Raw genomic sequence first — 21,867 nt, 5'->3', positions numbered from 1 at the left:
AGGGTCTTCTTGCTTGCTCTGCTGGTCCTTGGGTGATTCCCCCACCGTGGCGCGCTGGCTGCAGGAGAGGGCAGGCTTTTCCCCAAAGCTCCTGTCCCTCTTCTACTGCTAACCCACGCATGAAGATCCGCTGTGGCTGGAGACAGCCCTAGAGCTCATCCGGAGCGCAGCTGGCTCGTTCCTCATCGCTTCCCTGCCAGCGATGGACGGTTAAATCAGGCGAGGGCCGTGGCTGGGATGAGCTGTGCTGCAGGCGGAGCCGGGGGAGGGTAGGGGGGCTGCAGAGGGGCGTGCACAGCATCCCGGGGAGCGAGCTGCGGGGTCCTGGGCTCTTGGGGGGGTGCGGCTGTCCCTTGAGAGCTCTGTGGAGCTGCGGTGGGGGTTTGCTGAAGAAGTCCCCCGTGCCCTGAGCCTGCCGCTGTTGCGCGAGGGGCCTGGGCCAGGGCAGGGCTTGTGTCCTGCTTCCTCGCACGCCCTTTGTGAGCAGCACACCCTTCTCTGCAGTGCTGATAACGTGTCTGTCGTTCTTTCCCTTCTTCCCTTTCAGATTTCCTTTTGACCCTGATTATTTATTCAGCATAGCCCAGCAGGGGACGTGAGCACAGAGCCAAAAATACTCTCCTTGCGCGGGGAGGACTGGCTGGCCACGCCAAGCGTGATTGATTGGGGCCGGCACTGCAGGCCTCTGGAAAGAGTTATTTTTATCTTGCTCTGAGCAAAGTTTTTCTATCACCTTGTTGCAAACAGCTTGTCAGGAGAGCACTCTCCGGCCAGTGGCTGGGGCTCGCTCTCGGCGCTTGAGGGGCTGCCTGAGCTTGGTGAAATCTGCCGGCGATGTGCTGGGGCTGAGACAAAGTTGGTGCTGCAGCGAGGCAGGCGTCGGGGACGGGGGCTCCTGGTCAGCCCGTGTCCTGCTGGGAGACCCCCTCAGCAGATCAGTGCCTGTGCTGCGCGAGCAGCATCACCCCCAGGAGGAGGCAGCCGCCGGAGGAGGCAAGCTTAGCAAGAGCCAGTTGTGAATAAATCCTGACCGATCTACATCCGCCCCCAGAGAGTTTAGGGCTGGGTTAGCCAGAGTGTGCAGGGCTGCCTGGAGTGCTGCCAGCAGCCATTGTTTGGAGAAAAATCAATCCCTGCAAATACCCCACAACTCTACGTATTTATCACTGTCCCATACAGAGGACAGACCCCAAAATGCAGCATGCAGTGTCTCTGGCATCCCCTGCTTTGCTTGGAGAAGCCAAAGGGGAAGGAAGGGAAGGGCAGAGAGAGAGCGCTTTGGCTGTGGGCAGTGCCTGTCCCAGCTTGGGGCTGGACAGGTCATGTTGGGTGGTTTCATCAGGGACCATGAGAGCTGCACGAGCAGAATGCGACCGGGAAACCAGGCGCCTCTCTTCTGCCGCCTTACTTGTTTTTTTCCTAATACCAAAAGTTGTCCCTGAATTGAAATCGTTTATATCTCGATGCTGCTCAAGGACACAGTCTCTTCTCTTTCCAGCTCAGTATTTGAACTTACAGTGGTGGCTGGTGTTTGATTGATGTTGCCATCTCTTTCTACTCTACCTCTGTCAAATCAAAGCTGCCTTTGCAGTGCTGCCGCTGCGGAGACTGGAGCAGAAAAGCTGCAGAGCAGCCGTCCTGAGGCGGAGGGGTGGTGGGTGGCAGGCAGGGGTGGCAAGCAGCCTCAGATCAGCACGTTCGTTTGGTCTTCAAAACATCCTGACACTGCTGAAACTGCAGAGTGGCTTTTTTGTGCCTGTTTGTCCCTGCACTTCAGCAGCGGCACCAGGGAGTGAGCAGTGAAGTATTTTGGGAGCAGGAGCTGCTCTTCTGTTACATGTTTCCCTGTCTCACATCAAAGGCGCATTTCAGCTGCTCCCTAATTGCTACAGAGCCGCGCAGCTTTGAAGTTTGTGCTTCGCATCCGGGCTCTGGTTTCCTCCATGGTGGTGCTGTGGGACAGAGCTGCCAGCACTCGGCCGGTTTGCATCTGTCTGATCGTAACCTTTTTGCTTTGTCTTCCCACCTCTGCCCTGCAGATTCGGAGGATGACGGAGAGTCGGAGGCAGCGAAACAACTGATTCAGCCCATAGCTGAAAAAATCATTGCCAAGTACAAAGCCAAAGAGGAGGAGGCACCGTTGCTCTTCTTTGTGGCGGGCGAGGTAAGCAGGAGGAGAGCACAGGGTTGCATCCTGGTGTGTCTTTGTACGAGCACTGAGCTGTTTTAGGTCCCGCTGTCGCCAGCTTTCAGATGGGTAAACTGGCACAGAGGCACAGAGCTACTGCAGCTAGCCAGGGACCGTGGAGCAAAACCAGACCTGAGTCCTGGCTCGGTCCCCTGCACTCATTGCTGGATTTTACTTCTGGCAAAGGGGTCCCAGCCATGTTTGCTCAGAGGTGGAAAAGCCTGATGGCGGGTGAGGGAGCTGCTGGGGATGGACAGAGAGGGGCTGGGGGAAGTGGGAGGGAGTAGGAGCTGCCATGCTGGGGCTGCCAGCCCCATGCTGCGCTGCCCGCTGCCCCCTCGAGCCCTGAGGCTGGGTGGGCAGGAAAGCCGGCTGGGCAGAGGGAGAGGAGCTGGGTTTGGGTTTCAGCCTTGGCACTGCCCTCCTTGCTCAGGTGCTGTTTCCTTCCTTCCCACCCTGGCAGGAGGGCAGGGACCGGTGCTCCAGCCCCCTCCCTAAAGGAGTGCCTGCGGGAGGCAGCCCCAGTCCCGCGGGCTGGGCCTGTTTCTGTGCTGCGTGGGCAATGCCGGACGAAAGTGCCCCTGGGAGCGGGCAGGGGCTGCTCGGGGAGCAGCAGGGCAGCATGGGGCTGTGCTCCCGCTGCCGCTGCAGCACGAGCATCCCAGCTCCGCTCTGCCCTGCCCTGCCCTGGGAATCTGCTGGCGAAAATGGGAAGTGGGAAAATGGGGCTTCTGGCCTCCCTTTCCCCCGTGCAGGCTCTTTGCCCTGCTGCAGGCTTGCAAATGAGGAAGTTTTTGTGTAACGGTCAAAAAAAGCTCCCAGCCCCCCTCCCAGGCCTGTAGCTCCCCTCCCGAGGTGCTGCTCGGGGCCTGGGCAGGTGGCAGCCGCTGTGCAGCCGTGCGCCTGCTCCGTCCTTCCACGCTCACGTCACTGCCGCAGTACGCACACAAAAGGGCTCCCATGGCCGCACCCTGGCCCCCCCCCCCGCCAGGCGAGCCCCCACCGCCATCTCCTGCAGCCCTGTCGGCCCCCTCTGGGCAGGCACTCCCACTCCCACTGCCGTAACGGGTCTCTGAGCATCCCAGCTCAGCTCTGCGCCCCTGAATAAGCCCCTTGTTGGGAAGGTTATTTTGGGAGGGTCCAGGACCTGCCCCCTCCCCCAGAGCCTGCGAAGCGTTTTCCTCCCGTTCGCCGGCTGTAGCTGAAACATTGCCGCTATTCATCCAGCTCCTGACGTCCCTACCGCTGCCGGGGCGAAGAATGGGGAGCGTCCGGCACATCCCATTCATCCGTCACCTCAATAGCCGGGAGCAGTGGCCCCGGGGTCTCCGCCAGCCCCCATGCACAAAGCAGCCCAGCCACGGCCCAAGCAGGCGCCTCCCATTCCTCTCAGTGCCGTCTGGGCCGGTTTTGCATTGATTAGAAACGTGTTTTGGTCCCTTTGCTGTGATCGGATAAAGGACGAGGCATCCCGATACCTGGGCTGGGAGGCGGGAAGGGTGGGGGGCGGCTGAGCGCCGCAGCCCCGAGGCGGTGGGCCCAGCCCCGCTCGCCCTTCCCCGCCATGTGGTCCGGCTGCGCCAGAAACCCCTGCAATGGAAGGGGAGGCGCGGCAGGAGTTACCCTGCCGGCTGCCGCCACGTGCTGCAGAGCCACCAGCCACTAACCAGACTGATTCATTTCTATTAGTGCCCTTGGAAAGGGGCTTGGAGGAACACCCCGTTTCGGCTGCCGCATGTTGTGGGCTTGGCCGAGAGCAGGATATGAATCGCCCCAGCACCGGCTTCTGCACAACACAGCCTTGTCAGAGACAAACTAGTTTTCCCCGTTGCCCAGAGCTGTGCTGTGCCTGGCCGAAGGGAGGGCAGCCTGCTCCCCCTGCAAGCAGCCTGCTGCTAGGGAGCCCGGCGGCTTTTGTGCTGCACTCAGACGCTTGGACCTGCGCTTGGGGTCTCTACGTTGGCTCAAAGCACGGGTCTGTGTCCCATTCCTGTTTTCTGGTTTGCTCTGGGCGTGCACCTTTTGTGCATCTGCCCCAGGTGAGTGGTGAGGCCGTGGCTGTGCTGGCAGAGGGGTGGCGAGCCCTCGCGTTCAGCGGTTGCCCCCAGCTCCTGAGCTGCAGATGCTGAAATCGCTCCTGCCTCAGAGGCTCCATGGTGGCCCAAGGGTGGCGGGTCAGCCTGGGGGTGCTGGGAGCTGTGCCCTGTACGGAAAGGGCTGGAGGAGTGCATGGTCCCATCCCAGCCTGGAATAAATCAGCCCAGTTTGGTTTTGACAGAAGACACAGGCAGAGCAAGCAGCAAGGTGGCTGGTGGCTGCTGTGCTCGTGGTCTTACAATGCTGGTGCAAGGCCCAAACGCTCGGGAGGTATTTGTGGGCTGTACCACGGTGTCGAAGCAGTAAACTGGTCCTGGTTGTCCTGGCTCTGCTGATGGCACCTCTCTCCCTCTCGTTTTGGCCTCCAGGATGACATGACCGACTCCCTGCGGGATTACACCAACTTGCCCGAGGCTGCGCCCCTGCTCACCATCCTGGACATGTCGGCCCGGGCCAAGTATGTGATGGATGTGGAGGAGATCACGCCCGAGATTGTGGAAGCCTTTGTCAGCGACTTTCTAGCAGACAAGCTAAAACCTGAGCCCATCTAAGGGGGCTTCTGCACCAACAGACATTATTTAAAACTAGGTCTCTCTTCCGCCGCTCGTGGATTCTCCAGCGTGTCCTCACGCCCGACCCAGTATCCAACCTTCTTGTGGTGCCTTGTTTTACGCAGTGAATCCTTCTCCTAAGCAAACTCCTTGAGATGCACTTTCAGCAGGGAGTCATTGGCGTTTGGAGACATCGCTTGTGCTTCATGGTGATATATTCTCTAATAGCCAGGCCAGAACTGTTACCGTATCATTATTTTATACACAGCACTAGCTAGCAGGCAAATCTTTTTGCATGGTGTTCTTCCCAACGTATGCATCAGGCAGTGGATGGGGTTCTTGACGCTCTTTTCTTCTCCTTCTCCCCCATCTTTCCTTTCCTACCACCCCTGCTGACTAAATGACTTTAAGGAAGCAATAAGGAAACTGTCCCCTTCACCCTGGCCCGTCCTCTTTTCCTACACGAGTGCTCTGATGAGGCCGAGACAAAGTCTTAACTGCTGACAACCTCTGAAAGACCACAGCGTGGCTGAGCTCTTCCTCCTGCACCGACAGCCTTAGGCAGCGCTGGCTGTGCGTGCCAGGGTCCACCCGCCTCCGACGCGTGTGTATTCCCTCCCTTCCTCTCTGAGCCAGGAGGAGGACCACCACTGGGCTGCCCTCACCTCTCGTCTCTACCTTGTGCTCTCCCCATCCCCTCTCACCCCTCTCTCTGGTATGAATTGTCCTCTCCCCTCTATGTTAGTTGATTGAGCTGTTTTTTGTAGGTGTGTCCCAAACCCAACGTTAATGGTGCTGTTCTTTAAAAAATAACCAAAAAAACCCAACAACAACAAAAAAAATCCCTCTCTAACTCAAGCAGCACAGCCGAGCCCCTGAAAAGTGACATTGTAAAAACTGTACATGGTGATTGGAACTTTGTAATAAAACTGTTATAATAACCTTGTCCCCAGAGATGCCAATTGCTGCGTCCCGCCATCGGGGAGAGGGAGCCTGCCCAGGACTCAGGGGGAAGAGGAGCCCTCCAGTCAGACCCCATGGGTAGGTGTCTGTGCCAGCAGCTCCTGGTGCTGCGGCGATTGAGCTGGGGCTGCACGTTCTCCCCCCCATGGCTATTCGCTGCACCTCACTCGGGGATGGCGACTCGGGTGAGCTGTCTGGAGATCCATGGAGGGGGGAAGAGTGATCTTGCTGCCCCACACTGCGCCCACCCACCCCACAGGCTATACTCATAGCACCCCCCAGCCAAGGGTTCCCCCCGGCTCTTGCCGGACGCAGCAGCAGCTGCGATGGTTTCCGCCAGCGTCCCTGGGAGGGTGGGGTGGTGTCCCGGAGGCATGCACGGCGTGTGCTGAATAGCGGGTGTTGTGCAAGGCACTGCTTTTCCTTTCCTTTTCCAGCTCGTTCGTTAGTGATGTCAGCATTATGGCCTCTCCTGTTTTGCTGCTGCTGCTGCAGCAACCCACCCTGCCAGGAGCTGGGAAAAGCCGCCAGCTCAGCAAGGCAGGAACCGTATAAATCCACCCTGTGTTTTCTGTGTTTCAGAGGCTCTCGTGTTGGGTGGGGATTAGCCGAGTCGTGAGCTGTTCCAGGAGGAGCACTGCCGGTCCCTGGGCTGGGGAGGGCAGGGGTGGCTTGGGGGGGCTGCGTGTGGCTGGGCTGGGGCAGGAGCTGGTGTAAGCATGACGACAGCAGCGTTGGGAGCTGCAGCTTGCTGTGCCATACTGGGCTGTGAGTAGCCTACCCTAAACTAACCCCAAATTAACTTGTATCCCCTTTACTGGATATTTTTGAGTCGGTGAGTTACCCTCCACCACAGGGTTAAGGGCTCCTGCAGCAAGCTGCGCAGGGCTGGATGCAAGCTGGCGGAAGCGGCTGAGCAGCAGCGTTGCCTCCACACTGCTCAGTGGGTGCCTGCTGGTTTGGGGACAATTGTGACAAGTTTGTGGTTTGAAGGACCAAAGGTTCTGTAGCATTTAGTCATGCAGTAGCAGCTGATGTTTTTAGAGTGTGAACACTATTCCAATCTGAACATTGTGTTTCAGGCTCCCAGCGGGGCCAGGAGCTCAGCACTGCCATAGCCACTCCAGTAGCTGCTTGGTAGGAATCAGAGTAAAGCAGCAATTTCCTGCCTGAGAACTGGGTCCTTTAGGGTCAATTTGATGAGACCGGAGCTGGAACTAGGTTCTGGACATAGACTTGCTCGGCTGGAGCAGTTTCAGGCTCAAGGTAATGCCACTGTCTGACAGTGCACCGCACACGCAGCCCGGGCAGCGCTGCACGCCACTGGGATATAAGGGCTTGGGAACAGAAGAAGCTGAAACTCCGTCTGTGGGCGCTTCTCCAGCAGACAATATAAATGATTTCAATGTGGTAACATGAAACGGAGGCCAGCAGAGAGTGGGCTGGCAGCAAGTAGCTGGTTGTGTGACTTGCAGCCAGAGTCAAGGAGGCATTTTTAAATGCGCGGCAATATCGGTGGCAGCCAGCGCTGTCGCTGGAGCTGTCCGTCAACATGCAGCTGCCCGTGACGCAGAGAGCATGGTGCAGCCTGGGTCAGAGCCTCCACCGTGACCGGGGCTGTGTGGCACATCCCGGATCCAGAGGTGAGTTGCTGTGAGCTGACCTCTTGCCCTCGGGGAGGCACGGGCAGGCTCCCGGCTCTCCTTCCTGAGGGTCCAGTGCCTATTCCCCAATGAGGGACAGCCACAGCGATCGGCAGTGCCCACAGCTCCTGTCCCACTCTTCCCCTCTTTCATTCATAACTCATCCATGATGAGGCCCAGCTGCTGGAACGAGTGGTGCCCAGGTGGCTGCACAGGGACAGACCCTGTCACTTCCTGGCAGTGGCATGGTCACGAGTGCTGGCACTTGGACACCCCACAGCCAGCCCCCAGGCCAGCCTGGCGTGCAGCAAGCGTCCACAGCAGCGTTGGTGTGCTGCTCTCATCGCTTGTTAGAGCAGAGGGTTAGGGTAAGCACAGGCAGGACCCATTGAGGTGGCTGCTATTTGGCCTTTCTGACCCCAAAACCACTCAGCAGCCCGGCCACACAGCCCAGGGCTGCAAGAGGAAGGCCACGCGTTGTCAGCAGCATCCTGGCTGGGCCTGCACAAATGCTGCTGCAGCAGCTGTGCCCTGACCCCGCAGGGAAGGATCCGAGGCTTCCCCACATCTGTGGGGTGGGCCCAGAAGGGCCCTGCCCAGGGCTGCCAACAGAAGGGAGTGGGAAAACCTGTGCAGGGCAGCAGGGAGCTGTCTGCCCACAAGGTGAGGGCCCCCACCTGCTGGCCTTTCCCTTCTCACCAGCATCACCATGTGGCCGGAGTGCCCACGGGCTTGCCCAGGAGTCACACACATCCAGACACAGCTCCAACACTGCCCGAGCTGTTTAATGCCCATTTACTGCAAACCAAACAGCCTGAGCTGCAATTTTATTAACTCTACAGTGTGCTAAAGAGAAGAGATGCTTCTTCAGCACCCAAACCTTGGCAGTTTAGCCCACCATGGGGAACTTCTGCCTTTCGTCTTCCTGCTTCTGCCTCTGCAGCAACTGTCTCTTCCCCTCAAACAGCACAATGCCAGCAGCGATAGCGGAGTTCAAGCTGTCCACACCTGGCACCACAGGAATGACCAGTCTCTTCCCCCCGGTATTGGCTGCGAGGTGAAGCGCACCTGGACTCAAACCGTGAGTCTCTCCACCGATCACCACTGCCACTGGAGCCTGCGTCCAGTTCTCGTGGTAATACTGCATGGCCAGCTCTGGGACGCAGACACCCACTGCTTCCTCCTCATCCTTGCCCCCAGGAGCAGCCGTGGGTTTGGATTTCACAGGAGCTTTCGGGTTGCCAGGAGCAGAGCCAGCCCCGCCAGCTCCCCACGACACAGACACAGTCTCAGCCCAAGTGTCTGGGTCTTTGTTGTCAGCCACACAGACCTGGATGCCGGCAGGAAGGTTGCTGGGAACAGATTCCCAATCCAGGTTGGCAACAATGGGCAGACGGAAGTGAGCCCCCATGCCTGCACGGAGCACCTTTGGCTCCCATGGATCCACGCAGCCTGAGACAGAAGGGGAAAAACAGCGACAGTGCAGCGGCTTCCACAAAGATGGATTCAGCAGCTGCTGCTTCCTGCAGCAAATAGTATCCAGGCCAGGCACTGCTTACAAACTCTTGGGAGCATCATCTTCAAACACCTCTTATTCCCTGCCTTACCCCCAAACTAAACTTTTCTCCCTCAGGGAAAGGCTCTTACCTTTGGTGAGCAGCACCTTCTCACAGCCTGCTCCTGCTGCAGATCTCAGAATAGTCCCCAGGTTTCCTGGATCTCTGATATTGTCGCAGATGAGGAGCAGCGGCAAGGAGCTGGTTAGCTGAGCGGCAGGGTAAGACATCTTGGCATGGTCGGGCTTGGAAAAAATCCCTGAGGAGACAAAGTGCTGACAGGCTTCTGACTAACACACCCCAAGGACAGGGCTGTCTCTGATTTAGTTGGCCCAAATCTCACTGAAGAGTTGCTGGAGAAAACACTAGGAAAAGCACGGCTTAAAAGAAGTTTGAGAAGAGTTTGTCACTTCACAAGAATAACTATTTCCCAGCAGAGCTTAAGCAACGGGCTATGAAAAATGAGCATTAGAACCTTCAGTGCACTCGAGGAGCCACTTTCAGAGTTACTATAGCCTGCCAATAAAAGGGAATTCTCTCAAATTATGCCACTCTTGACACACTGCCAGAACATCCAGGGTACGGTTATGGAGAAACATTATCCACTTATGAAGTGTGAAATAAGTTTTCCTTTGAGCAATGTTGTGACTGTTTCTAAGGGAACTCACCTAAAAGCCCCTGAGGAGTTACGAGGTCAGACCAGTTCTTAATGTCTTCAAATTTCACCTTAACTAAGCTGGCTCGTTTCAGCTCCGCCTCAGGCAGCTCCTTCAGGTGCCCTACAGTGCTGAAGAAGAGAGTCTGCAGCACAGCTCCTGCCCCCAGGGCGTCCTTGATCAGCCTGTGACCCTCCAGCAGAACCTTCCCGTGGCGGTCCCGAAACTTCTTCGACTTAGCGATAGTCACCACTTTTCTGCGAAGTTAATCAGAGAAAACGGCTGTGACGCTAACACCACCTTCAGTCTGACGTTTGCCAGCCACCGAGAACTCCCCTCGGAAGCCCCCCTCGGCATCTCTACACCGGCTGTCTCTGGCGTTGCGGTGTCAGCCTCTACCCAGAACCCCCAAGCGTCGGAATTTGCCTCAAATTCAGCAGATATGACGCCGGGCAGCGCAGGGGCGGTTCCACAGGGTGGTCGACGCGGGGCAGCCCCGCTGGCCCGCCCGCCTTGCGGCGGCGGTGGGGCCCACCTCCACCCCCGCCCCCGCCCCTCGCGGCGGCGATGCCCGCGGGCCGCCCCTCACCCCAGCCTCCTGTCGCCGGGCGCCGCCTTCTCGTACCACAGCCCCGGCCCGGCCGAGCTCCGCTCCACTGCGGGCGGCGGCGGGGAAGGGGCCTCCCGGGGGCTCTGCTGCGCCTCGGCCGCCGCGCCCCGCTCCTTCCGCGGCGGCAGCACCCGCACCGGGCTCCGCCGCAGCGCCCGCACCCCGCGCCGCCCCGTCGCCTCCTCCCTCGGCCCGCCGGGCCGCAGCAGCAGCGAGCGGCCCACGCTCGACGCCAGCCGCCTCAGCGCCGCCATCTTCCCCGCCGTCACCGCCGCGCGACGGGCGCGCTGGCCTGACGTCATCGCTCCGCCATGGCGGCTCGGCGCGCGCTGCACTTCGTCTTTAAAGTGGGCGACCGCGGCCGGACCGCGCGCTTCTACCGCGAGCTGCTGGGCATGAGCGTGAGCACAAGCCGGGGGGCGGGCGGGCCCGGAGGGGAGGGGAAGGGGGCGATGTGGGCTGTGGGGGGGGTCTCCCACCTCAGCCGCAGAGGCCCCGGGGCTGCCCCGGGCGGGAGCAGCGGGGCGTCTCCGCTCTCCGTGCGCGCCCCCGGCAGCCGTGAGGGGAGCGGGGCGCCGCCGCCGGCCCTCGCCCCCTGCCCCGGGAGCGCCGGCGCCGCCGTAAGCCTGGTGGGGCCGGCCGAGGGGGGAGGGGAAGGCCCCTCGGCGCTGACCTCCTTCTCGCCCGCTTCGTAAGGTGCTGAGGCACGAGGAGTTCGAGGAGGGCTGCAAGGCCAGCTGCAACGGGTGAGTGTCCTGCGCCCCCTCCCCGGCCTCCCGTAAACCGCCTCTGCCGGTCGCGGCCTGCCGTCTGTCGTGATTCGATAAGTAAAAGAGGGGCCGGTTTGTGTGGGGCTTAAGTGCTTCCCTTGGAATGCACCGTTCCCCTTTTTCTGTAGGCATGATGTTTACGTTGAAACACAAGTATTGCAGCATTATACCTATAGACTGATACCTTATCAAATTATTTCCAAACTTCCCTGGAATTACACTCAGTGATGTTATTTTTTTTACAGGCAGTCTTGAGTTAAATGGTATTTGCTGGCAGACCTAACATGGAATGATTAGCTAAGAAGGATCTTGCTGTAGGAAAAGACTCTTTCATTTATTATTCCTTATTCCTGTGTTATTTACTAGCTGACAGCCAGTGAAGTCTTCATGTTTCTTCTATGAATACATTTTTTACAGGCACTAGCAGTCTTGAGTTAAAAATCCCTCCTGGTAGCCCCAAAGGCTTTTGTCTGTCTTAATGAATGAAAGAAATTTTACGGTCCGGTTCCCAACCGCTTACTTTTCCTCTTTTGCAATAGGGAAATGCTCGTATAATTCCAGCTAATGAGCAATTTATGCTTCTAAAATGTGAGCTGGTAAGAAGGAGGTAGAATTGGGTTTTGTTGCGTGGTTGTGGATGGCAGCCCACGGTCAAAACTATTGACCGGGGAGATGCCCGTCCCCTGTGTGCGCTGAGCTGCAGTGAGAATTTTTAACAGGTATCGGCTGCTGCTTGGTGGGAGGTTACTGGATTTCCTGTGCCACTTATTCTAGAAACGCAATTGTCCCTTGAAAAACTAGTACTTGCAGTTCTTGATGTTTATTTCTAATACTCATGACAATTAAATATGGATGTTCCAGCCCTTATGATGGAAAATGGAGCAAAACAATGGTGGGCTATGGGCCAGAAGACAATCACTTTGTTGCAGAATTGACTTACAACTACGGCATTGGAGAGTATCGCCTGGGCAATGACTTTCTGGTAAGTAAGTACCACACTTAGCAGCAAAATCTTTCTTAAGATAAGCTTTTTTATTTTTAGGATTAGGAGTCTGTTCAGCATATGGGTTGCTTTTTTGTGCTGTTTAATTCCCTAAAAACTTTTTAGTCTTGTTTCTCTAGTTGTTTCCAAGTTGGAACAGCAGAAACTATAGCAGTGTTGTGCTCACTTAGGATCCAGGAAACACTTCCTTGAGCACCTTACAGCTTAGTTGCTCTCTGTTTAGGGCAGCTGGTATTTGCTGGCAGACCTAACATGGAATGATGACCTAAGAAGGATCTTGCTGTAGGAAAAGACTCTTTCATTTATTATTACTTATTTCTTTGTTATTTACTAGCTGACAGCCAATGAAGTTTTCATGTTTCTTCTATGAATACATGTAACTTGTTTGCTGGTTGTTTCCCCTGAGCTCATATCCTTCCCCCAGTTTGCAGGTGTCAGGGAACAGCTGCTTGGAGCCACAGATGTCTACCTAACCTGGTAGAACAGTCAGGAACTCGGGTTTTCTGCTTCTGGACAATGCGTTGAATCAGAGTTTTAAATTCCTTTTGCTTTTCATTTGCCTTTGATGTGATAGAAGGATAGATTAATGCATTCCAAATATATGTGGGATGCGCAGTAAGGTTAAGCCTATTTTATAGGAGCAAGATATCCAGCTCTCAGGAGATCATGTGGTCCATCTGTTATAAAAAGTAATCTGTTTTGTTTCTGGTCATTTATAGAGGCAGACTGTTGAAAGGTAGGAGTTGGGCAGCATCCACGCTATGAGTTGTGTGTGTCTGTTCTGTTGTCACTAGGGCATAACACTTGTGTCCAGCCAGGCTGTGAGCAATGCCAAGAAGATGGGGTGGCCCCTCAAAGAAGTCACAACTGGCATTTTTGAAGCTGAAGCCCCAGGGGGATACAAGTTCTACTTGGAAGACAAGGAACAGCTCAAGCAAGGTGAAGCATACACACTTGCTCTTACTCGTGTTCAAGAGAGACTTACAAGTGGAACGTTAGAATGGGCTTTGCATTTGTCTGGATGGCATTTGATGAAAGAGAGCATGTTTTTGTTATTTCTTCCTTACTTCTCAAGAATGTAAAACTGTGCATTTAAAACTACAATATATTTGTAACTAATTTCAAATTATTGCAATCTTCAAGATCCTGTGCTAAAGGTAACCTTGGGTGTCTCCGATCTGCAGAAGTCTGTTAACTACTGGTCTGATTTGCTTGGGATGAAAATATACGAGAAGGATGAGGAAAAACAAAGGGCTTTGCTAGGCTATGCGGATAACCAGGTTAGTCCATAGAAAACTTTCCAGTTCTGATCTTTAAGAGTTGTGTGTCCATCATAGAAACCTCTCATTTCATGAGAACAAACTCTTAAATGGGGGGGAAAAAAGCTCTTAATTAAAGCAACTGTGCACTTAATTCTGTGCATTTTAATGAAAGCTTGCGTACACTTAACTGCATTTTTTTTTAAAAAGCTGTGGTTTGCTCTGGTAATTCTGACTTGTTGGGAAATATATGTATGGATGATTTTGAAATCATCTGCATTGGTGAAAAGTTGGAGTAAATGTGGTACTGAGAACAGCGTCATTGCAAGTCAGGCTTTCTTTTTTCCTCTTTCAGTGTAAGTTGGAGTTGAAGACTGTTGGAGGAGCGGTGGATCACGGGACAGCATTTGGGCGGATTGCATTTTCCTGTGCAAAGGAAGAGGTAACGATCGCATTTCCCTTACCCCTTTCATTACCCAGAGCTGACTAGTGGGAGGTTACTAATACTAATTTCTAGTGTTAGCAAAATATTTCAGATATGAACAAAATAATACTGAGCAGATACTTTGTTTATATTTCTCGCAGTGGGAATGCAATCTAGTTGTGTGTAATGGGGAACTGTAAATGAGGACAACCTGAATGCATCCAATCTTCATCTGAGTAGGGTTAATTTTTGTTTGTTTTCTGTTTAAGTTGCCAATCATTGAAGCACTGATGAAAAAGGAGAATCAGAAAATCTTAACACCTCTGGTTAGCTTGGACACACCTGGCAAAGCCACAGTACAAGTGATTATTTTGGCTGATCCTGTGAGTAATATTGGAAATAGTTATTAAATTCAATTTAAATTTCTCTCTGCCATTTATCTAACTTACCTGCTCTTAAACTTGATTTAGGATGGCCATGAAATCTGTTTTGTGGGAGATGAAGCATTCAGACATCTGTCCAAGGTGGATCCTAATGGTGACAAACTGTTAAACGCTGTAAGTAATGCTGTCTGCGCACTCGTTTTCTTCCTGATTATAAACACCCATAGAATCTAATTTTTGTTCCGTGTGGAGTTTTTCTGAGAAGCAAGTTGTACAGTCTCTTAGCTCAGGCTACTTTATTGCTAAGAAAAAACAATTTGTTTTTTAAAATTCACTTATTGTCCTGGCTAGAATTTTCCAGCCTCGCTCTCGGGGCAGCCGGGCAGTGGTGTGTCTTACTGGACACCTCAACAACGCTTTGGTGTAAGTTACTGCAGAAAACAGTTTGTGAGCTGTGGTAATGTCAGCGCAGCCGGAAATCCTCCTGAGGCAGAGGGGCTCTGGTATGGAGCGTGAGCTCTGTGGGAAGGCTGTGTTTAAACTGTCCTGTTTTGCTTTTGTATTACTAGATCATCTGTTTGCTGCAGCAAAGAACGTTGGTTTTCAGTGTTTGTTTTCCTCACTAGTATGTAAAAAAAAAAAAAAAAATTATCCATCAGAATAGCTTTCTTCCATACTAGAACGTGTCCTTGTGATCAGTCTGGGTTTGTGGGCCAGGCTGGTGAGCGTGAGCAGACAGGCATCTGGTGACTCAGCTGCTGTTCTGAACATGTTAACACTTTTGTTTGTGCAGGCCATGGCGGCAGACAACAGCGACAAATGGTTTGCTGCGCAGAAAATGAAGAAGGCTTCTGCTTAGCTGGAGAAAAGGACTGGACTGCTTGTTCATGCCTTGGTTTTCATCTGAGAAAAATGCCAATCCTATGTAATGTGTTGCATTACCCCTTCCAGTAAGAGGGTGCTGTAATGTCCTGTGCTGGCTGGTTTCTTTGATTTAAGCTTGTGTCTCTCAGTGCTGCTCTCTCCTTATGAGCAAATAGCATGTTCTTCAAAAAAATTTAGGCTGTGCAGTAAGAAGCATGTTGAGCATGCGGCTTCAAAAACAGGGGTCATCAGTTAAGAGGAAAACCTCACATTTCTGTGTTGTTCTTACACTTGCAAAAGAAGTTGCTAGATTTCATTACAATATCTCATTCTCTAACTAATTGGCTTTAGCCGTCCTGGATTTGCAGCTTAGAGTAGAGATTTTGAGGTAGCTGTGGCTGTGAGTGCTGCAGGTACCCCACTTCAGTGGCGAAGTGTCAGGCTGAAGGGAAGGGCTGTGTATGGAGACCTCGAGCAGTCCAGCTGTCGTAGCGCATGCCTGTTTGTTGGGAACAGAGATGTTATCTGTGAATATTGTAGTCTAGAACAAACTATTTTCATTCCAAGATGTTTCCACAGCTTTTGAGGTGAAATGTTCACTTGAGAAGCCCGTGCTGCGTTTCCCACTGGGGTCACATTATTGATGTGATGGTTTCCACTCCTTACCGAAGAGCCTTCCACATTCCAGGCGGGAGCAGGGCCTGTGCTTCAGGGCGCGTAGCAGTGCTGCGCTGCCTGCTGAGGCGCCGGGAGGCAACTTGAAATAAATATGTCATGGTTTTGCAATTAGCTTTTGATGAGAAATTGCCTTTGGAAGTAACAGTTCAGGGTTTATTCCATTGGAATGAAGTCACTCTGCTTTTGCTAGTGGAATAAGGGCTGGGAATACAGGGAGTAATTATTGACGTTGTCCATGTCAGGCACACTGCCTCGTTTGCAATCTCTTGATGAAAACCTTAAATAAGTTTCACTGAGAAAAGCAGACAAAATCAGCATCGTTGGCAGTCGCCGAGGCATGTCGGTGCTTGTAGTGAATATTCTGAGTTTAAGCAGGAAAAATTCCTCACCGTGATTTTGTTGTTGAACTTTGGTTCAAGTTCGATGACGATTTTGAATCGTGTACCGAGCAAGTGAAAAACCTCACGCCTAAGCTGCACCCCTGAAACTGGCGCTGCCGCTTCCTGCCGTCGCCCTTAAACGAATGAAAGCGATTCGGGAGGACGCTTTGAGTGCGTTTCTTCCAGCCGCCCGGCATAACGCTGCACCGAAGGTTCCTCTCCCGTTTAATTGGGTTCTTCATTTTCCTGCACGCAAAGTAATGACGGGCAGGGCCGGAGGGCGGTGGGCAGGCGGCGCCACCGCCGGGCCGCCAGGGGGCGCTGCGGCGGGGGGCGGGGCTGCCCGCTCTGGCGTCAGAGCGCGCTGCCCGCGGGTCGGTCTCGCCACTGCCGCCTCCATGGAACCCGGTGGGTGCGGGAGCGGGGGGGAGCGGGGATGGGGCGAGGTAGGGGGGGCCGGGCCGGGCCGAGGTAACGATGTCTCCGCGCAGGGCCGTGGGGCGTGTGCGAGGAGACGGCCATCCTGCACGGCGGGTTCCTGCTGGCCGCCCGGCTGACCCAGCCGCGGCCGCTGCGGGAGCTGCGCAAAGCCGACTGGCCACGCGTGGGACCGCCCATCATCGACGCGCTGGGGGAGATCGGGGCCCGCTGCCCGTCGCCGCTGCAGCACAGCCGCTGGAAGAAAGAGGCTGTGGCCATCGTCTGGGCTAAAGTCCTGCTGCCGGCCCCCCCGGCCGCCTCGCTGGACCAGGGCTGGAGGGAGGATGGCTTTTTCTCCGTGGGCAGGATGATCCCTGACGTTAACCACACTGTCCTCTTCGAGCTGGTCAAAGCACTCGGCGTGCCCCGGCTCTTCGTGCAGCTGCTGCTGGCGCTGCCCCAGGATGTCTGCCGGAGCCAGCTGGAGCACTTGGTGGAGTACGTCGCCAGTGAGACTTCCCCACTGGACACCAGGTTCTTCTTGGACGTGTGGTGGGAGGTGATGAAACACAAGGAGGGACAGGAAGACGCAACAGTCTCTGCATTCAGCGCTCTCATATGTCAGCATGGGTGTCAGTCCTCTCTGGACGATGGTCTCCAGCCCCCAAAGAGATTCAAGGGTGACCCTGGCTCTCTGAATGATGGCCCTGCTGCCACCAGCCTGCTCATGATCCTGGTAGAGGGGTTAAAGCAAACCTACAGGAGCATCGCCCTGCCCCACACGAGGTGCTATGCCTTGGCCAACCTGGTGGAGCTGCTGTCTGTGTTCACTGAGCTAGAGCTGGAGGGCAGCTCTCTCCCTGTCGCAGAGTACCTGGACAAGATCAGCTCTGTGGTCAGCCTCTGGGCCAGTGACACTGAAAGCGAGTACCACCACAGCAGGCTGGATGAGAAGGTGAAGGAAGTGGAGAGAAGCATGAGCCTCTTGTCCGTGGCCAAGCTGTCTCGTGAGGAGCTCTTTGTTGGCTTGGACTTTCTCTGCAGGTTGTTGCATGCTTGGGGAGAGGAGCTGCAGGGCACCCTGAACAGCTCTGAGGAGCTCTGCTATGAGAGCTACCGTCTCCTGGACAGTCTTACCAGCTTTGGGAATAACCTTGTTTGCTTCTCAGAGACTGGAGATCTGGGTGAGGATGAGGCACACGTAGTGTTAGAACTGACGCAGATCACCAAGGACTTTCTCAAGGAGATCAGCGCCAGCCTGAAGAGCAAGAATGCGGACACCAGCCTTGTGTCTTCAGTTGCCATGACAATCATTGAGCAAAAGCTGGACCGGCACATGGACATGTGCTCCATTTTTGCTTCTGAAAAGACCTGGGCCTTTTCAAAGGACTGGGTTGACTGCCTTATGAAAAGCAAAGCTCTCTTCCAGAAACCAGAGCTAGTTTTGAAATTGCTGGAGACACTGGTGAACTTTGCCATATCCCGCCAAGACAAGGAGGGCCGAGAGCTGCAGTTGCAAGTAACCAAAGCCATCGTGGAGTGTTACACTGAGCTTTCATTAACCGACAAAAACAAAGTGATCTCGGGTGTCCTGGTGTCCTGGGGTGGACCAGGCCTGTCCCTGAAGTTGCAGGTTGTCATGGAGGGGTTCCAGGAGGATCTGAATGTGACTTTCAACCAGATCACAAAGAGTGTGTCTGATGAAGGCCTGACCAGGGCTGTGGCTTCTGTGGCCAGGCTCATGCTGCTGTATCCCGAGGCCACGGTGAAGCAGGTTTGTAATCTTGCTGTAGTCAACCTAGGAGCGCATCAGTTCCTCGCACAAATCCTCTGCTCCTTCCCAGCGCTGAACTTCCTGGAGACCCACAATGATCCAGGCAAGCCACGCAGCCTGGTGGTGAGGTGTCTGGAGGAGGCAGTATGGGGGAGGCTTTCCACTGCAAGGGAAGAGGAGCAGTTCCTTGAGTACCTGGCCTTTCTCTTGCAGCCAAGCTCAGCTGCCCCGCTTGTGTCACCTGCAGAGGTGACAAAAGCCTTTGTCCTCCCCTATTTGAAGTCAGACTCTGCTCAAATTGAGCTGAGCCTGCAGATCCTCAGTAAGGTTTTGGGGATACAGTCCGGTTCAGAAGAACACTGGATCAAGTCCTGTCACCCGTTCCCACTTCTCCTCAGCCTCTGCAGGCTTCTAGATGGTTACACAAAGTACTGGCATCAGCCTAGGGACCAGCTCTTCCCTTCTCTGGAGACCAAAGACCTGATACTGAACATCCTCTGCCAGCTCTGTGAGGTGGTAAGACCAGAAACTGCCCCCTCCCCTGAGCTGTGGGTCCAGTCGCTGGCGTGGCTTCACAGGAAGGTGGCATCACTGGACTGGACCATTGGTCTCCGGCTGAAGAAGCTTTATGGAGACCACTTCAAGAATGAGGTCCCGGCGACACTGTTTGAGATCTGCACTCTTCCCGAGGACGAGTGGACGTCCCAGCTTTTGCCAGCTTATGGACCGGGCAGCGGGCTCCTGGCATGGATGGAGTGCTGCTGCGTGTCCACAGCACTCAGGGAGACGATGCTGATGCTCCTCACAGTCAACGTGAATAACCCTGAAGAAGTGAATCTTTTCAGCAAAGGGTTCTTGGTGGCTCTCATTCAGGTCCTCCCTTGGTGCAGCCACAGCGAATGGAAGAGGCTCACACACGTGGTCGAAAACCTGCTGCAGAGGCAAGTCTTGCACGTGCCGTACACACTGGAGTACGTGCAGTACATGCCCTTGCTCAACCTCCGGCCGTTTGCCTGCTACCTCCAGTTCTCTGTGCTCTTCCTGCGGGGCTTCCAGCTCCTCTGCAGCTCCAGCTGTTCCACCTGGCTGCCGGCAGAGGCTTGGCTCCACGTGGTCCAGCTGTACTGCAGCAGCCTGACAGACCTGCTGGGCTCTGTCAAGAGCGCTGCAGAACCTCCCTCGCACCCCACCCAGGACAGGACCTCCACACAAGAGGTGTCCTTCATCTGCATCCAAATGTTCTGCCACCTGCTGCACGTCGCCGCCATGCTGCCAGACAATGGGTGCAGTGAGCCGCTGGTGGTGGTGGCACTGGAGCTCCTCTCACAGTACGAGATGTTCAGCAGCGCTGATACATCCCCCAGCCACACGCTGCGGAGAGCCAACGAGAGGCATTTCCTGGAGTCCATCATGGACAACGTCAGTGACCAGGCACTGCGCAGCACCCTCCTGCAGAAGCTCAGCAAGCTGGGAGCCCGCTCGGCCGGGGAGCCGGCTTGAGAAGCTGGAGAGGGCAACAGAGGAGAGCACGGACCCTGCCTCCGGGGACCCCTTACGTGGAAAGCTGTAAGATCTGTAATAAACCCTATCTATTTTTCTCTTTTGAACTTATTTCCCCCTTGCAGTGTTTCTTCCAACCTGTCTAAGCAGTGAAGGGGGCCATGTAAAGATGGGTAGGAGCAACCACTCTCTATTTTTCCAGTGGGAATAGCTGTGGACACAGCTGTCCCTGAGCCGAGCTGCCAGCCCCGTGGCTACAGCCTGCTGGCGGTCTGGATTTATACAGAGAGCCCGGCAGCCTCTGGCATCAGGGAAATCATTCCCCTCCGGCTCCCCTGCTGCCAGCCCTTTCCTAGTCCTGGGCAGATTGTTGGGTTCGCCACGTGCTGCCGGAGGCCGGGAAGCAAGTCAAGCGAGTTCAGGACGGGCAGGAACCTTTGGAAATATGTGTGCGTTGCTCCTGCCCAGAGGTAGGGGTGCAGCGGTAACCCCATGCATTAACATCCCCCACCCAGAAATGAGCGGCACGTGGGAGACGTTCAGTGGTGTGACTCAGAAAGGAAATGTTTATTGGTCTCCTGATAGTAAAATAGAGCAGTGTTAGTGCAAACTGAGATGCCTCATTGGCTTTTTTTTTTTTTGTCCTTACGTAAGGCACAATACTTGCAATGAAAACTGTGAGATACAAACATCTGTGACAGGTTGCAAGCGGTTTATAACATTGGCTGGTCTGGATCGTTAATGTAAGAGCAGTGTTTCTGCAATAACCAACCGCATGTTGGAAGAGGCCCTTTATTTTATTCTTTCCAGAATAAAGCTGTGGCTGGGACAAGATCTGGCACCCAAAGAGAGGTCTCCCAGAGCTCAGGTGTTGTTTTTAGACAGAATGAAAGGCACAGAGTGGCCATGGGTCTCTGGGCATGGGGGCTGGTGGGGCCAGGCTGCTGCAGTACCTGCCCTGGAGCAGGGGACCCCCAGGCAAGTGTGGGAGGCTGCAGGGAAGAGGTGGCTGCCTTGGCTTGCACTGGCTGCAGGGAAGGAGCTGAACTGCTGCTGTCTGACTTACACACACCTGCCGTGGGTGCGAACGCCGTGGTGCAGGGTGGGCTGGGAAGCCTGTACCCATTTTGCTGTGACTGAAGGTGGAAGTGGGCTGAACTGGTGAAGGACACAGCTCAGCACCCTGCTCTGGGGTTGCTGGTTCCTCCTGCACTGAGCCAGTTCCCTCCCTGCCAGACCTTGCCTTGCGGGGGAGTGGGACGGGGAGGGAGGGATGGATCATACAGCTCAGGCTGTACCGGTACCAGTGGGGTGCTGCCAGGGCTGCTGGTGCCAGATGGAGGGAGAGCAGGGCAGGGCATGCCAGTCAGGCTTTCAAATACCTGCTGCGAGGAGGTGGGGCAGATAAAAGCAACTGCAGTTAGGGGAGCGGGTGGAAAGTTGCGTTGCCTGCCAACGAAGGGCTCTGCATAGAGCCCAGAGACAGGGACTCGGCAGTCTCCTCTCCCCATCCTGCCCTTCAGCCATGGGTGCTCTGCCCTGCCAGCGTTGCTCTGAGACAGCGTAACCATTCCTCTATCCTGGCGTGAGCTTCTCCTCTCCAGCCCCCTGGGGACACCAGAGCCACCCTCCCCTGGGACTGTCAGCCACAGTCACCAGACAGTTGTAGTGAAAAGCACCTTTGGGTTAAGTGGAGTCTTAAACGAGTTTGAGCCCAGCAGCAGTGGGAGGTAGGAGGCTGAATGCGGCTGTAGTGTAGAGGTGAAGTCGGTAAAGGTCGGGAACAGGCTGTGGAGAACCGTGCCGCAGCCCTGGAGCCTGGCTCTGCTCTCAGCTGGAGGCTGTAAACCAGAGCGGAGGAGTGAGTCGGGGCTGCGGCAGCTTCAGCACACGGCTCCCCCAGTCCCTGGGGCTGCTGCGTGGGGCTGGGCACACTCCAGCATCACCTCCGCTGCTGGCTCCAGGCTGCAGGCTCCTTTGCGCCTCGCCAAGCTCGGTGCTGGTGTCTGGTGTCAGCCCCGCAAGACGCGGGGGGGTTGAAACAAATCCTCTCGTGTAACCGTTAGTTCGGTGCCGCAGCGTTGAATCCCAGAAGGAACGTTGTGCTTATAGGCAGACCTCCTCCTCGCTGGCTCCTGCCCTGGCTCC

General features: G+C 55.1%; 4 protein-coding genes across 9 annotated transcripts in view; 3 read left to right on the top strand and 1 right to left on the bottom strand.

The window, feature by feature from the left end:
* NXN (nucleoredoxin) overlaps positions 1-4,994 on the top strand; it is a gene marked incomplete at its 5' end in the record, with an annotated part of 51,942 nt that extends 46,948 nt beyond the window's left edge. Inside the window, 2 exons of the mRNA XM_082008423.1 lie at positions 2,040-2,164; positions 4,654-4,994. Coding sequence (XP_081864549.1) covers positions 2,040-2,164; positions 4,654-4,836 — 308 coding nt within the window. The 3' untranslated portion in view covers positions 4,837-4,994. The remainder of the gene's footprint in view (positions 1-2,039; positions 2,165-4,653) is intronic.
* A 3,337-nt stretch (positions 4,995-8,331) lies between these two features.
* Positions 8,332-10,566, bottom strand: MRM3 (mitochondrial rRNA methyltransferase 3; the record flags this gene model as incomplete). The annotated part of the gene is made up of 4 exons (XM_082008396.1): positions 8,332-8,894; positions 9,090-9,257; positions 9,667-9,911; positions 10,244-10,566. The coding sequence occupies 4 exons, from the start codon at positions 10,564-10,566 to the stop codon at positions 8,332-8,334; spliced, it is 1,299 nt and encodes a 432-aa protein (XP_081864522.1).
* Positions 10,567-10,575: 9 nt separating this feature from the next.
* GLOD4 (glyoxalase domain containing 4) lies at positions 10,576-15,420 on the top strand (the record flags this gene model as incomplete). 6 transcript variants are annotated; one of them, XM_082008398.1, is made up of 9 exons in its annotated part: positions 10,576-10,665; positions 10,961-11,010; positions 11,896-12,016; positions 12,832-12,976; positions 13,181-13,317; positions 13,652-13,738; positions 14,029-14,103; positions 14,191-14,277; positions 14,897-15,420. In XM_082008398.1, 9 exons carry the CDS (start codon positions 10,576-10,578, stop codon positions 14,960-14,962), a joined length of 858 nt encoding a protein of 285 aa, XP_081864524.1. In that variant the 3' UTR covers positions 14,963-15,420. The 6 variants fall into 6 exon arrangements, with proteins under 6 accessions (XP_081864524.1, XP_081864525.1, XP_081864523.1 ...); XM_082008399.1 differs by having other exon boundaries at positions 13,990-14,046; XM_082008397.1 differs by having other exon boundaries at positions 13,990-14,103.
* Positions 15,421-16,423: 1,003 nt separating this feature from the next.
* Positions 16,424-20,028, top strand: GEMIN4 (gem nuclear organelle associated protein 4; the record flags this gene model as incomplete). Its single annotated transcript, XM_082008718.1, has 2 exons — positions 16,424-16,433; positions 16,517-20,028. 2 exons carry the CDS (start codon positions 16,424-16,426, stop codon positions 19,717-19,719), a joined length of 3,213 nt encoding a protein of 1,070 aa, XP_081864844.1. The 3' UTR covers positions 19,720-20,028.
* Positions 20,029-21,867: the final 1,839 nt, after the last annotated feature.

Source organism: Phaethon aethereus (genome assembly GCF_964289735.1).
Source record: "Phaethon aethereus genome assembly, chromosome: 19".
Lineage (NCBI taxonomy): Eukaryota > Metazoa > Chordata > Aves > Phaethontiformes > Phaethontidae > Phaethon > Phaethon aethereus.
Note: the sequence above shows the minus strand (reverse complement) of the source record. Positions and strands in the feature narration are given on the sequence as shown.